The sequence below is a fragment of the Sinocyclocheilus rhinocerous genome, unplaced genomic scaffold, assembly GCF_001515625.1.
Source record: "Sinocyclocheilus rhinocerous isolate Xijiao unplaced genomic scaffold, SAMN03320098_v1.1 scaffold1050, whole genome shotgun sequence".
Taxonomy (NCBI): Eukaryota; Metazoa; Chordata; class Actinopteri; order Cypriniformes; family Cyprinidae; genus Sinocyclocheilus; species Sinocyclocheilus rhinocerous.
Genome location: NW_015651629.1, coordinates 292,722 through 309,602, shown reverse-complemented (window position 1 = coordinate 309,602; position 16,881 = coordinate 292,722). Strand labels below are relative to the sequence as shown.

The window sequence follows — 16,881 nt, the reverse complement described above, 5'->3', positions numbered from 1 at the left end:
AAACAGGCCAATAAGAGACAATTGATTACTACTCTTCATCTTAAATACTCAAATGTCTTATTAAAATATCTACAAATTTAAAAAACCGATCCGAGATTGAAATTTCGAAATGACGTTTGGTAGCTTTACTGAAATCACGTGACTTTGGCGCTCCGAATCACTGGTCCTAAACAAACGATTCGCAAAAGATTCGAAGCTTCACGAAGCAGTGCTTCTATTAATACAGACTGTGATTTCATCTTATAGTAGATCAGTCCATTTCTACATACTGAAATTCATAAAAATGAATATAGATCATCACAAATCATAGTACAGCGTTGAAGAAAACTGCTATACACTATAGGATCATTCTGTCAAATCAACTCAAATTTGAGATTTTTTCTAATATTTTTTTCTGAAGAAAGATAGACATGTATAGTGATGATAGCCAAAATATTAAATGTCATGGAAGAATATTTACTGAGTAATGCACTAATTTGTAGAAGGGGGTCAAAATGACAATTTCCCCTGAGATTCAGAGCCAAATTACAGCAGGATAAAATGACTTCAGAAAGATGGCAGCATCATAATGTTACTTTTACACAGAGATTGGTTGGTCCGTTAGTAAAATCTGTTGACTTTAGCAATCTGTGTTGCATTATGTGCCAATGGTGACCGTTCAAAAATGGGGAAAGCACACTTTTCAAGTTTTTTCTCCAAAGTTTGCACGCCTGTAACTCAACAAGTATTATTTCTTAATTATAACCAACATTTGGTTTTTGACCACTGAAAATGCAACAATTTACTCCTGGAGCCATATTGAGATTCCAGTATCTCTGAACCTGAACCATACAGGGCCTTAAAAATTAAGATGCCAAAAGAAAAGTTTGTTAAGATGCTAAATCTAAAAGGGCATTAAGATATCTTTAATACTTCTTGAGTTACAGGCCTGCAAACTTTGGAGAAAAAACTTGAAAAGTGCTCTTTCCCCATTTTTGAACGGTCACCATTGGCACATAATGCAACACAGATTGCTAAAGTCAACAGATTTTACTAATAGAGTTATCAATCTCGGTGTAAAAGTAACATTATGATGCTGCCATCTTTCTGAAGTCATTTTATCCTCCTGTAATTTGGCTCTGAATCTCAGGTGAAAATTGCCATTTTGACCCCCTTCTTCAAAATAGTGCATTACTCGGTAAATATACATCTGTGACATTTAATATTTTGCCTTTCATCACTATACATGTTTATTTTTCTTCAGAAAAAATATTAGCAAAATCAAAAAATTTGAGCAGGGGACCTCTGGTTGATTTGACATTCAATGACCCACTATTAGATTTGGCTAATTTTAATAATGCGTCATTCCGTGTTAACTCAACCAGAGGTCCCCGGCTTAAATTTTTGATTTTAAATCATTAAATATAATTTACAAACATATTACACTCACAAATTAAGTGCATTCATTAAGAGTTAAGTGCATGAAGAAAATGCCTATTCACCATTAACCAGAGTTTTCCATCAGCGCAGGAACCTGTAAACAGAAAAAAACTCACAAACACAAAACCCAAACGCATATGAAATACAACATATTCTTTTATTATTGTATTATATTGATAAATGTCCATCTGAGGAAAAAAAAAAAGAGAATACAACGAGAAATCAAGAATAAACAGTAATATCCATAATAAAATATGTACAAGAGGAGTATAGCATTTATTAACAGGATCTTTCCAAACTCTCTCTATACAACAACCAAAGGGTTAAAAGTCCCGTCATGACGTCATCGTCTGATCGTCCAATCAAATCGCATCATCGTTCCCTTCGAATACTCTTGATGTTTCCGGTAAGCACGTCAATCGATCAGTAACCAAATAATCAAATCGCGTTGATCAATAGCACTTTAGTATCTTCAGTAGCTGAGTCAGCTGTACAGTTTCCATCTCTGACCAGCAGGTGGCGCAAACTAAACTCTCCCGCACGACTAGTTAATCTTCACTATTAGCTTCGCAGGTTAATATACACTGTATTCTGGTTCATAAATAGATTGTTGTTCAATACTTTAAAACTATACATATTGAGATTCTTTCTTATATATCTAAAATTAATACGCACCAAAATGAACGAAATCAGAAAATATATTTACTAGTACGAAAACTTGGTCGCGCACGCACGCGGTTCCCTAGCAACGTCCCAAACCAGCGCTCTGTGCACGAGCTTAACGTCAAACGCGCCTCGGATTTTAAAGGAATAGAATGCAAAAATGAAAAAAATAACTATTTAATCACCGTCATGTCGATCAAATCCTGTTTATTTTTATCTCCATTTAATGCAACGATAAATGTGAGGCAGCTTCTGTTTTTCACACCTTAAAATGTAAAGGAGCAGCTCAGGCGTTCATCGTTTTGTTTGTATGGAAGGCCGTTTTCACAATTGGATAAAAAAATAAAAAAGGTAATTTCCATTTTTTCTCTCACAATTCAGATGTAAACTTGCAATTCTGGGATTACGAGTCTTAATTGTGAGAAAAACCTCAGAATTGCGATATAAACTCAGAAAAAATGAGAATTGCGAGATGTAAACAACATCAATTCAGACTTTTTTTCTCAGAATCGTGAGTTGCAATTCTGAGTTTAATATAAACTCATAATATATAAACTCGCAAGTTTCCTCGCAATTCTAAGTTAACATCTCGCAATTCTGACTTTTTTTTTTTTCTGAGAATTTTGAGTTGCAATTCTTTTAAATTTCTGCCATGGAATAAATAAAAAAAGGTAATGGCGACTTTTTATTATCATGCAATTCGGATATATACTTGTCAAAGTCAGAATTACAAGATATAAACTCTAAATTGCAAGAAATAAACTCATTAATCAAAATTTTCCTTGTATTGTGATGGTCATAATTTAAATGTTTTTTTTTGCCCATAGAATTTAATTTTTTTTTTAAAAAGGCCATTGCGACTTTTTATCTTAAAAGATAAGATAAAAACTGTTTACATCTTGAAATTTCATTTTTTGCAACTTTTGACTCAAAAAAAATGTAATTGTGACTTTATCTCACGATTTTAGATCTTACAATTCTAAAAGTCCAAATTATGAAATAAAAATCTGCATTTACTTAATTTTTTTATTCTGTGGCGAAAAAGATTGCGAGATGTAAACTGAATTTTGAGTAAAAAGTCGCAATAAGCTCTTTTTTTAAATCGTGGCAGGGAAAAAAACAATTGTAAGATAAAAACCCATAATTCTGAGAAAAATAAGCAATTGCAAGTTTTTCCGACATTTCTTTATCCTGTGTCAGAAACAAGCTTCCATAGGTTTGCAGTGACATGAAGGTGAGTAAACAGTGATGGATTTCATGTTTGTCTAAACTAGTCCTTTATCATCATTTGGTAGAGAAGCAAACTCGTGTCACTTTTCACAGACCTGAAGGAAACGCACAAACACTCCACTCGTCTTGTAGTGCTCATGTCATCAGTTAAAGGCAAACGATTCCCGATAAAAGCAGAAAATCTCTACCCTAGCAGTTAAAAACACACACGCACACCCAGATAGTTCAAGTAATCACAGACAAATTCAAATAAACCAGAAGAGTTTAAATAAAAAACCTCAACCTGCAGGAAACTCGGGTTACGATCTGTTTGCAACCTCAGTCACCAGTCACACAATGATAAAAAAACACTAGTATCCGCTTCAAACTATTACATATAAAATAGATTTCAAATCTAATACACAAACCACCACCTGTGCAGGTAGAGAAGGTGAGGATGAGTGAGCGATACTGACGTCAGATGAAGGTGTTTATGTACGTAACGTAGCCGCTCGTCCCATCCTGAAGCGAAATCCTAATGCATTTGGCATTACAGGCAAAACAAGTAAAAAAAAAGGCAAAAAATAAATAAACATTACAACAGATTTCAGACAAATATAGACTTCCGAATCATTGTACTTTTGAGTACAGCTTGTCAAAAACTGCAACACATTCAAACTATTATAAGACTTCTGCGCATTACCACTTGACTAAGTTCAACGAATATTCAGTAACGGCTCTAAATCTAAAATTTTGCCTCCATGTTTGGTGGTACATCACAATGTTGAGATGATTTCACAGAACAGGCGAGTTTTACTGGATCGACTGCAAAGCCTCAGGAGAAACTGCAGGTTTATGCGTAAAATAACAGCTTAAATATTTAACGCAGCACTGAATTGAGACGTACGTCCTGATGGTGAACGGCTTTGGAGTGTTTAGAGTTGACGCTTGAATCTCAAGAACATCATCCAGGACGTATTTCACCACAAAATCACAGAATTATAAAGAAGGTTTCTAGACCTAATAGTTTAACATTCTGACTTTTTATAAACAATGCCACAATGCAAAAAAACAGGCTTTATTTTCTTGATTTTGGGGCGAAATGAGTCGGACGATGGTGGATTTATATTTGGACACAAACGTGTAGAAATTTAGTACGGCAAGTTATTTTTATGTTATGTTATGTACAATTAGAATTCATTGTCTGCCAGACAAGAGAAGCATTAAATGCGAGTCTTTTAATTCAATGCATTTAATTTCACGTGTATCCCATCGAGATTTTGTGAGAAACCTGAATAATTTGACGCATTTGGTGAGTTCAAAACATCGACAGGGGTCGTTTTCCCTCTATGGGAATCCGCGTTTCTCGAGACTGTTTGTAGCAAAAGGCACGTCGTTAAAAAGGAGCGAACGCAAGACGGGAAAACCAGAGAGGAGAACTAAAACTGCAGAAGTGTGGAAAGCACCCAACTTCCTGTGAGGCTGAACGGAGGAGGTCTGGAGGTTCCTCCGTATTTGTTGACCTCCCCTCCAGCACCCAGGCCTGCCCGGATCATCAGAGCGAGTTCAGGCCTCACCGTGCATCAGTTTGCGGAAGCAGTTTTGGTCAAAGGTCGAAGGTCATACGAAGACTTTGGCGAGGGCGTCGGCTCCTGCGCTGCCGATGTAGCACTTGGTGGGGTGGAACGCCACGTCGTTGATGGACTCATCGAACTTCTTCCTGTGAGCCGTGAACTCCTGGATGCACGTCTTGCTCTCCATGTTCCACAGACGCACCGAGCAGTCGTGACCTGAGACACAATCAACATCAGCTTAGTATTACTGAATAGACATTACAAGAAAAAGTAGCTTTAGAAAGAAATATTTTGATTCAACAACACATAAATGGGCATTAGGGATATACATCAGGATATTTCTGGAATTTATTGCGATAATGCGATCAATGACAATAATTCAGGGAATCCTGTTTCTTTAGAGAAAAGTGTTATTTTTCCTATTTTTACCCAAAATAGGGTGTTGTGAGCATTACGGAGTACACACGTCATGTAATGACCGTTTAATTCATACTGGAAGCCAGAGGGCGCTCTTGCGCAGAAACTCCACATGCATGCAGAAGTAATAGCACTGGCGACGCTCCAGGAAATCCCTAATATGGACAAAGGCATCCAGTTATCGCTGAATAAAACGCACATCGGAGATTTTAACTGATGAAACTTGAAGACAATAAACATACGATTGCACAAAATATATGGTTTATCTGTGTTCTTCAAGCAAACTTGGGTATTTTTATAAGGAAAGTATATTTATAATGCAATGCTAATTGACATAGCCTTTATCACTGTATATAACACTTATCATTCTGTAATATGAAACCACGTCTGGTCACAAAAAGAAGTTATTTCAAACACTTGACTATGTTATTAAGTTAATTTGGAGAAAAAGCATGTCAATAAATGATATCTTTGTTGGACAACAGGTTTGTAAACAGGCTCATACACATGCAAAACTGTGCTACTGTAGTACATTTATTCAAGGCTCAGACTGATTTTTTGTGCACTGTACAGCCCTAAACAAACCAGTTCCAGATTGTAGAAGGAGCTCTTCGTTTAGCGATAAACTCCTGCTCAATTTCACGTCCGCCTTCCGCCAAGTCGCACACAGAAATATGTCAACAACTAGGCTTTATCGTTATTATTGCGGGAAGACTAATTCTTATCGTGGGGGAAAATTTTTACCGGTATATCACAAACGATAAGATATCGGCCATCCCTAATGGGCATTAATGGTTTTTTAATGAATATTGAAATATGAACTGCTTGTATGTGGCGTCAAGTCCCTGTGATAATGAGTGAGTCATTGAGCGACTCATTCAACTGATTTGTTCAGACAGCTGATTCATTCAGAAATGACTGCATTTATGAATGAGTCACTGAATCACTCACTCGCTCGATTCATTCAAATGCCTGATTTATTCAGAAACAAAGCAAGTTACCGTCTTGATGAATGAGTCATTGAATCACCACCTCACCCAATCCGTTCAAAAACGTAGATTCGTTCAGAAACTAAGCAAGTGACTCCAGTTATGAATGAGTCACTGAAACATTGACTCACTCAATTTGTTCAAATGGCTGATTTATTCAGAACCGAAGCCAGTGACTGTCTGTGTCATTGAATCACTGAATAACCCAATTCGTTCAAAAACGTAGATTCGTTCAGAAACTAAGTGACTGCAGTAATAAATGAGTCACTGAATCACTGACTCACTCGATTTGTTCAAAAACATAAGATTCATACAGAACCGAAGCCAGTGACTGTCTTTGTGAATGAGTCACTGAATCATTGACTCACTCGATTCATTCAAAAACTTAGATTTGTTCAGAAACAAAGGAAGTCACTGCATTTATGAATGAGTCACTGAATCATTGACTCACTCGATTCATTCAAAAACATGGATTCATTCAGAAACAAAGCAAGTGACTGCATTTATGAATGAGTCACTGAATCACTGACTTACTCGATTGATTCAAAAACATGGGGTGACTATGTTAAATGCATTAATCATTTTAACACATTATTTTTTTCATAATTAATCACATCAAATTAACACAATAAATGAACACAGCCCTACTTATTATAATAAAAATACCGAAAATGCAAGAAAAGCACCATGTTTTCCATCAAGTTGTGACGTCAAACCATGAACATACATGCACACATCATAAACTGAACAATCTAGATCTTATATGCAAAGCAAAATCAGAGTAACAGGCCAAACTGATGTCTTTGGAGTTTTCTTTGACCCGTTTATGGCCTTTACCTGATAAAAGAACACCAATACAAGTGTTTGCATGACTTGACATGTTCTCGAGTACTTACTACCAGACATCAGATAGAGACCGTTGGGATCCACCGCAAGACTGGTGACAGCATCCAGATGAGCGACCATAGAGTGAATCAACTTGCCTGAGAAGAAACAGCAACATATATGAATATTTATACATAAAAATCAACATAATCAAATGAACAATAACAATAGCTTTCTAAGAATAAGAATATATATATATATATAATATATGTATATGATTTCTAAAAAAGAAATGTTGTAAGCAGGGTTTAAAAAAAATTCAATCGTTCACTCAGAGCAGAATCGGTATTTTAACGTTTCTGTTAATGCGTTCCTCTGTATTATTGCCGTTCCCACGGTGATCCCGGTATTACCGGTGTTGTCACACGTCGATTAACCGGTGGGAAAATTTCCTCACCGTCACAACCCTAATATCCAATACAGCATAATCTTTTCTAACAAGATATTGGCCAAATGTATTAAACGAAAAAGTGTCAACGCTTTAAAGACATTAAAGTATTTTTTCAAGATATTTAAAAATGTTTGCTACATGGTTAAGAAAAAACAGCAACATTACAGACTAACTAAAGTTGAAAAAGTGAAAAAGCATAATAGGACCCCTTTAACATAGATTCACATAGAATTTTTTTTATTTAAAATAGTAATAATATTTCACTGTTTTTACTGTATTTGGTGAGCAGAGGAGACTTCTTTCAAAAACAAAAAAAATCCAAAACTTTTGAACAGTAGCGTTTGTGTGTGTGTGTGTGTGTATATATAAATTTACATATATATTAAAATACTAATAATAATCAACATAATAATAACAAAAACAACATCAATAATCAAAATAATAAGAATAATAAAGTAAAGCTGTTAATCTGAGTTGAATCGGTCACCTGTGTTGTTGTCGTAGAATCGGATGTGTCGGTCCTCCTGTGCTGTGATGGTGATGGGCAGCGTCGGGTGACTGAGGACTTTATTAATCTGACACGGCGCCTCTGAACATCAAACACATCAACGTCAGAGAGCATCATGGGACTTTACCATTCATTGATAATTAGACTATTATGATTCCATTTATTGAGTTTTCTGGATAGGTTTTTTTATGTCAAGTATCAATAAACTAAAAGGGATGATGACACTGTGTGACAAGACAAGTTTCCAGAGTCAAGAAACGTTTCTGTTTTCACCGAATCCTGTGGCTAAAATCTCAGAAAGTGTCTGTGAAGTACCGGGTATTCCGGCGGCTTGCGACTCGAGCTCCAGCAACAGCTGTCGGGTCTCCATGTTGAAGATGCCCATCCTGCCGTTAGTGAAGGCCGTGACCATGTGAGCCGGATCACTGCACACCAGATCCACCGACGACGGGACGCCCAGCTCTGAACCGCACAGAAAACAACTCATTCATGAGTCTGTGCTTACACAAAATTCACTGCTGAGATTATCTTAACAATCACCAATCAAAGACAAAAAAAAAAAACACAATTCATAAACTAAACTAAAATAAACTTTTTTTAAAAACTGATGTGCAGTAAATTGTTCTTTATTTTTTAAAGACTATTAATTTGGGGTTTGTTTCAATGCTGAAATTCATCATGAATGACAGTAAGAAAAACAACAACAAAAAAGATCATTAATTCATTCATAAAATAAATATTATTTTATGATGAATTACAATATATATATATATAGTAAAATATTTGTAGCTAATAAAATATTAATAACTATCAAAGTAAGTGTAGGTGTTTGTCAAAAAAAAAAAAAAAGTAAAACATTATTAATGTTTAAATTAATTATAAAATATTTAAATAATTAAGTGAATTGTTTGCAGTTGTACTTTTTAAAAATATATTTTATTTTGGGGTCTATTTTAATGCTAAAATAAAATAAAATAAAAATATAATATAATACTAAATAAAATATTTTTTCTTTGTGAACTGATGTGTGGTAAATTATACTTTAATTTTATAAGATTGTCATTTTGGGGTCCATTTTAGTGCTGATATCATCTAGCCATCATCATTAATTAAGGATCAAAAAGGATAATTTATTCATAAAAATAAAATAAAAAAATAAAATAAATTTTGTATCATCTAAGTCATGAATGACAGTAAAAAAAAACTAATAAAACAAACAAAAACAGACATTCATTAATAAAATGAAATAAAATATATTTTGTAAACTGATGTGTGGTAAATCATTCATTAATTCTTTAAGACTTTGTTATATTTGGGTCAATTTCAATGCTAAAAAAAAAAAATAAAAAAAAAAATAATAATAAATATATTTTAAATAGCATAAAAATAAAATAAAATATTTTTGTGTGGTAACTCATTCTTTAAACAAACAAAAGATCATTCACAAACATAAAATATAATAAAATTAGTGCTGCCAAAATTAGCGCGTTAACGCATGCGATTAATTTTTCAAAATTTTTACAAATATTTAATGCAGGGGCGGAGCTTGGGTGCTGCTTCTGTCTCTTTTTTCTTGACAAGAATTGCGTTTATTTAGACGTGCAGCATGTCTTTACGAGCACATCAAACTGTAGACTTTTCAGACGCGTGATCCAACTTCGATCCAAACGAGCGCGGAAACGGTAACGAGGTGACGAGGAGCTTCAGCAGAACAACAGTGAACTGCGATCAGATGAGATGTTGTCAGGCATATGTCAGTAAAAACCAGTTTTCCTGTCAGCTGTTATACTGTGCTTGTAGCACAAGCTCTTCTCGCGCTGTAGCCTGTTTCATTTCATATTAAAGCGTGAATGAAACTACGAGCATTCAGTGTCAGCTCCGCATCACGTTCAGCTCTTAAAGTAATAGCAGCCCAATAACCTAATAACCAGCTGCTGTGATTCTGTTCATCAAAGATCAAAAGAAAAAAGAGGAAATCAATAACTGTTGTAGCTTTAAGGATTTATCTATATTTAATTTAGAATTTAATGTTTGATAACTTTATTCAATTTCTGTATATCTCCAACTCGCTGAAGGGCACAGGTAACTAAATATGACATTTATTATAATGGGTTTATGTGAAGATTGTTTTAAGTTAAATTAAGTTATTTTTTTAAGTCTAATAAATGTTAAAATTGATAGCTCTCATTTATACTTTAATGTAGAATGGCTATAGTCAATGGTTATATATAAGGGTGAAAAAATCTGAATAAAAAAAGATGCAAACAAATTTAAAAAAATATACTGTATTTATGTTGTTTGTACATTAATTTGAAAGAAGAAGCCTTAGCTGTTATAAATTCACTGTAAACCATGGCTTCACGGGGCTTATTGCTTTTATAAAACGGTTATTCCATATACGTAGTAAGATTTCACAAAATAAAACAGAGCAAATAAAGTGTAATGATATTAATAAAAACAGTGTTCTTCCACCAAACAATGTAGTTCCTCAGAAACAGTTGTGGTTGCAACAAAGTGGTTGCCAAGCAACACACAGAAGTAAACAAAGGTGTGTGTTTGTAGAGTAATTTACAACAGCTTTGAACGTGGCTCAGCCAATCAGAATAAGGCACCAGAACTATCTGTTTTATAATAGTTGTTTTGGGGTGTGTGTTTAGTACCTTTGTTCTCGTTGAAGACAGCGATGGCGGGCGTTGTATCCGCTGCGCTCCACAGCCTCACCGTCCCGTCGGCGGAGCACGACAGCAGTCTGTGATGAGCCGAGCTGTAGACCAAACCCCAGACCGCATCTGTGTGTCCAGACAGCGCCCCCCGCAGCACCGACGGCTCTACAACAGACACACATTTTATTATTTTATTTGGATCCACAAGACAAGCAACAAAAACCGAATCCAAATACCTTGGAAAGTAATTTTGCAAGATGACAGATACACATGGCAAACATACATTCACAAGTACTTATATTTATAACATTTAACACTCAAGGATAAACAAAACATCTTCGTTTCCATATTTGCAACAGCAACCTCAATGACAAATACAGAGTTCAAAGCCTTGTTTACAATTACAATGTCAGGAGTGTTTCGAATGTTTTTGAAATAGTCACTTTTATATGTGTTCCTGCAGCACAAAAGCAGTGTTAAGTCGCTGGGGTATATTTGTAGCAATAGCCAACAATACATTGTATGGGTCAAAATTATCCATTTTTCCTTTATGCCAAAAATCATTAGGATATTAAGTAAAGATCATGTTCTATGAAGATATTTTGTAAATTTCCTACCGTAAATATATCAAAACTTAATTTTTGATTAGTAATATGCATTGCTAAGAACTTCATTTGAACAACTTTAAAGATGATTTTCTCAATATTTAGATTTTTTTGCACCCTCAGATTCCAGATTTTCAGATTTTGTCCTATCCTAACAAACCATACATCAATGGAAAGCACATTTATTCATTTATTCATGCATACACCTCAATAAAAAAAAGACCCTTATGACTGGTTTTGTGGTCCAGGGGGTCACAGATGTGTTACACACTCACTCACAGACACACACTGATGTCTGCAGGGGAAAAGGGACGTACCGTATGAATCGTACGGATCGATGTTGGGGTTCGGTGTGTTCCAGCACTGAATGGTCCCGTCCAAACCGCCGCTGAAACACTGATCACCACTGGAGCTCATCACCACACACAGAACCGGACCCCTGACACCAGACCAGACCAGAACAACATCAGACACAGACCGCATTAGGACGGTTATTAGGGTTGAGTATCATTTGAATTTTATAGATTCCGATTCTTATCGATTCCTAGTTTTGATTCCAATAAGACAAAACATCTCAATCAGGACAATTAAAAAAAAGTCAAACATTTATTCTGTGTCTTTTTGCGAAGCATTCTGTTGCAGCTGAATAACACGAGCATCAGCAGCCTACAGAACACTTACAAGAGGAATTTTTGCTTATGCTTAACAAAAATACCACAGCAAAAACAACAAGACTAATATTAATTTCAAATATTAAAGTGTTAAAGACAAGTAAACAGTCAGTAATAAAACAGGAACAAACATATCAATTAGAAATAGCATAAATAAATACAACTGAACCAAATTTCAGGTACAGAAACTAATTAAAAGTTTAAAAACATTACATAGTTTTCTTGTTATAAAATATAGATTAATTAATTAAAGTTATTAAAGAGATTCAGTCATGTTGCTTTTGTTCTCTGATTAACATTAATGACAGGCAGAGTGTTTATTAGGCTGCTGTCTCTTTAACACCGAACACACGCAGATCTAAAAATACTGTACTCGTGCGTTTTCGGTCTCATCTGTTTACCTTCACTTTAGACAAAAAACAGCTGTGTTTATGATGATATACTGATGTAGTTTTCTGCACACTGGTCGATAAATATGAAAGTGTGAGCATTCACACGTACCTGTGAGCCCTGAACGTGTAGATGGGCTCCACATCCAGAGCGGCGCACCTGAAACAACAACAACCAGTTACACTGACCGACCCGAGCCCAGCACAGGGTTATTATCCTTAACTACAACTAGAACTATTACAACATTTCTGAAATAAAATTACTAACTTAATGCTGAAACTGAAATAAAAACTAATTAAACATGAATAGTATTGTATAAATAGTACTATAAAAAAAAAAAACATGAAAAAATCTGAAATAAAAAGAAATTAAACCTAAATAGTAATATAAAAAAAAACGTATAAAAAAACCTGAAATAAAAAAAACAATTTAAATGTAAATAGTAGTGCTGTCAAACGATTAATCGCATCAAAAATAAAGTTTTTGTTTACATAATATATGTATGTGTGCTGTGTATATTTATTATGTATATATAAATACACACGCATGTATATATTTCAGAAAAATAGGTAATGTTTATTTATTAAATATATTTATTTATAATATAAATTATATGAATATAGACATGTAAATACATGCAAATATTTTCAAAATATATACTGTATTGTATGTGTGTATTTATATATACATAATAAATATACACAGTACACACACATATATTATGTAAATAAAAGCTTTTATTTTGTATGCGATTAATCGTTTGACAGCACTAGTAAATAGTTATATTAAACCTAAATGGTAATATAAAAAACAATTAAAAAAAAAAAACTCTGAAATAAAAAAATAAAATAAATTAAACCTAAATAGTAATATTAAAAAACTAATAAAACACTAAATGAATACTGAAATAAAAATAAATTAACTAATAAAAAACTGATATAAATATCAAAGGGATAGTTCACCTTTAGTTAGTCCCCATTGACTTGCATAGTGTTTTTTTCCCCATACTATGGAAGTCAATGGAGACCAGCAACTGAAGGTGAACTATCCCTTTAATGTTTAACTTCAATTTATTTTTAAAAAACTAATAAAATGACAAAAGCACAAAACATTCAACTGAAAACATTAATTCAAATATTAATAAAAACCCTATATAATTAACAGTTTAATGAGACTCTCACTTCTTGGTCGGGGCGGTTTTCTGCAGGTTCCACATTTTGAGCGTGTGATCTTCAGACGCGGTGATCAGAACCGGCTCGATGGGGGGAAACGCAAGGCCGCGGATCGAATCGAAGTGGTTTCTGAGTGTGAACTTGGGGTTCCACGTCTTCCGCAGGGCGTCTTTATTATTAGTGATCTGAGAAAAGCAGGAAACACATTCACAAATACAGTACATTTCCACTGAAATTAATACCAGCTGTCATTTTAATATCTATTCATTGACTCATTATTCAATCAGACTATTTGTGTATTAACTTTAAAAACATGCCATTTTTGACATAGTATCAAATACAATATATATATATATATACACACACACATATATATATATATATATATATATATATATATAAATCAGCACACTACAGCTGCAACAAACAATTCACTTAATTAAAATATTAATAATGTTTTGCTTAAATAGTTTTGGCCGAGCGCCACGGTTATTACAGGTAACTAAAATTAAAGCTAAAAGCACAAAACTTACTTGAAAATAAAATAAACATGAACTAAAATAAAATAAAGTATCATCTAACCGCTTTCATTATGATTATAAACACGATCAATCTGATAAAAGTGTTACATTTTTAACAAAGTAACAATCATCCCATAAACACATTTTAATAAATGTTTAATTTTTTAATGTTTAACTTTAAATGTTTTATATTTATGAGAAATATAATAAAAACAAAATAGCTAGAGAACTAAAAATGAAGAATATAAAAATAAAAACTGATTCAAAATATTAATAAAAACTATAATAGTATCTCAATAATGAGATCAAAAATAATGTTTTTCTTATTATATTAAAATTAATTTTATTTTTATATTTCTGTTTTCATTTTAATTTTAGTTTAATTTTTAGTAATTTTGTTGATAGTTTTTTAAAAATATAATTATATTTTATATAATATATTTTAAAGTATTTTATATTACATAGTTTTAGTTATTTAAGTAATTCAACAAAAATAAGAAGTCTTGCCTTTGCAACAAGCTGAAATAAGTTTACTTTTTTATTTAAACTTGAACTAAATTTATGTATTTATTTAAACTTTAAAATTCAAATGAAAGTGGAAATTGTAAAAATAAAAACTGATATGCATCATGATATTTACATACATTATAATATACAATACATATTATAATATTAATAAAAACTATAATAGTATCTTTTACTTTTTCTTAATATTTTGAAACAGACTTTATTTTTATATTCTGTTTTCATTGTAATTTTAGTAACATTTTTAGTATTTTTTTTGCAATTTTTATTAGTTTTTAGTTGTTTTTTTTATTATTATGTCTATATAGTTTTTTTTTGTTTTAGTTATTTTAGTACTTCAACTTTAAACAAAATGAGAAATGTTGCCTTGGCAACTAGCTGAAATTAAATAACTTTAGATTTTTTGTTAAATATTGTATTTTATTTCAGTTAAAGTGCATTTAGTTTCCAGTATGGAGAATGTTTTTATCGTGTCTGGACTCACGTCGTAGGACAGATTCTCGGCCTCGTTGGCCACGGTGAGTCCGGCCAGTTCTCCGAGACCCAGCTCGCTCTCCAGCGTCTCGTCTGTTCCCATGATGAAGGACTTTCCCGAGGACGGGGGGAACGTCAGGGCTTCGACTGCAGAAACACACACACACACACACACATCAGCGTCTGCAGAGGCTGAACTGGACCATGAGCATGGACGGTTGGGTATTGTTTGAATTTTATTGATTCCTAGTTTCCATTCCAATAAGTTAAAAAATCCAATATATAAAAAAAATTATTATGTGTCTTTTTGCGAAGCATTCTGTTGCAGCTGAATAACACGAGCATCAGCAGCCTACAGAACACTTACAAGAGGAACTTTTGCCTATGCTTTTAACAAAAATACCACAGCAAAAACAACAAGACTAATATTAATTTCAAATATTAAAGTGTTAAACAAGTAAACAGTCAGTAATAAAACAGGAACAAACATATCAATTAGCAAAAGCATAAATAAATACAACTGAACCAAATTTCAGGTACAGAAACTAATTCTTTTGTTCTCTGATTAACATTAATGACAGGCAGGGTGTTTATTAGGCTGCTGTCTCTTTAACACCGAACGCACGCAGATATAAAAATACTGTACTCGTGCGTTTTCTGTCTCATCTGTTTACCTTCACTTTAGACAAAAAACAGCTGTGTTTATGATGATATACTGATGTAGTTTTCTGCACACTGGTCGATAAATATGAAAGAAGTCAGCTCCGGCTCGGAACAATCTTTCCTGCAGTGAAATGCACAGAACGGTCCGAGAACGGACACAAACCACACCGAGACCGCTGTTCTCTGTTATACAGTTCTTTCCGTTCCTGCACTGAAATCGTTTTAAATCACATTAAAATGCAAACGCAGGAAAAGTTAAGCAGAATCGAAATGCACGCGTCTTATCGAATACCCGGTTCTTGGAAATTTTCCCTCTTTTTCTCGCTTTCCTTGCAAAGTTTCTAATAGTCGGTATATTGTATGTTGTGGAGTTTTAGAAGATATTAAGCAGACAGTCTACTAATACTCTAATGACTGCTAGTTGACATATAGTTGCAAATTTACTTACTGTTAGTAGAACGACTAAAGTGGGCTATCAAAATAAAGTGTTGTTGTTGCAGCTAAAAGGTAACACTGTAAACTGCTGTGGTATTTTTGTTAAAAGCATAGGCAAAAGTTCCTCTTGTAAGTGTTCTGTATTTTTGCTTGTGTTATTCAGCTGCAACAGAATGCTTTGCAAAAAGACAGAATAAATGTTTGACATCTAAATGTTTGACTTTTTATCTTATTGGAATGGAAACTAGGAATCAATAAGAAAGCAGTGTTAAGTCGCTGGGGTATATTTGTAGCAATATCAATATTTAGATTTTTTTGCACCCTCAGATTCCAGATTTTCAAATAGTTGCATCTCCTAACAAACCATACATCAATGGAAAGCTTATTTATTCAGCTTTCAGATGATGCATAAATCTCAATTTAGAAAAATTGACCCTTATGACTGTTTTTGTGTTCCAGGGACACATTTGTATAGTGAACTTCTTGCAGGCTACCATTTTGAAAACACTTCCAGTCTCGCGTGCGTTTGGTTGTGAAATGTAGTTTGCGGACGAGGCAGAGTTGTCTGTGATTCTTCCTATTGTAAAGTCATGCAGTGTGTAACCTCCTGTCGCCGATCCATCGTGCAATGTGAACTAGTGGTCGACCGATATATCGGCCGATATTTGGCATTTTTTAAATATCGGCATCGGCCGATAAGTTTTTCT

At 33.7% G+C, this 16,881-nt stretch overlaps 1 protein-coding gene across 1 annotated transcript in view; it reads right to left on the bottom strand.

Moving 5' to 3' along the window:
- Nucleotides 1–3,192: 3,192 nt before the first annotated feature.
- Nucleotides 3,193–16,881, bottom strand: part of strn (striatin, calmodulin binding protein) — a 62,322-nt gene continuing 48,633 nt past the window's right edge. Inside the window, exons 12-21 of the mRNA XM_016518678.1 lie at nt 15,087–15,223; nt 13,566–13,741; nt 12,496–12,543; nt 11,641–11,762; nt 10,716–10,883; nt 8,371–8,517; nt 8,035–8,136; nt 7,168–7,254; nt 4,869–5,081; nt 3,193–3,826 (exon numbers count right to left, since the gene is read on the bottom strand). Coding sequence (XP_016374164.1) covers nt 4,912–5,081; nt 7,168–7,254; nt 8,035–8,136; nt 8,371–8,517; nt 10,716–10,883; nt 11,641–11,762; nt 12,496–12,543; nt 13,566–13,741; nt 15,087–15,223 — 1,157 coding nt within the window. The 3' untranslated portion in view covers nt 3,193–3,826; nt 4,869–4,911. The remainder of the gene's footprint in view (nt 3,827–4,868; nt 5,082–7,167; nt 7,255–8,034; nt 8,137–8,370; nt 8,518–10,715; nt 10,884–11,640; nt 11,763–12,495; nt 12,544–13,565; nt 13,742–15,086; nt 15,224–16,881) is intronic.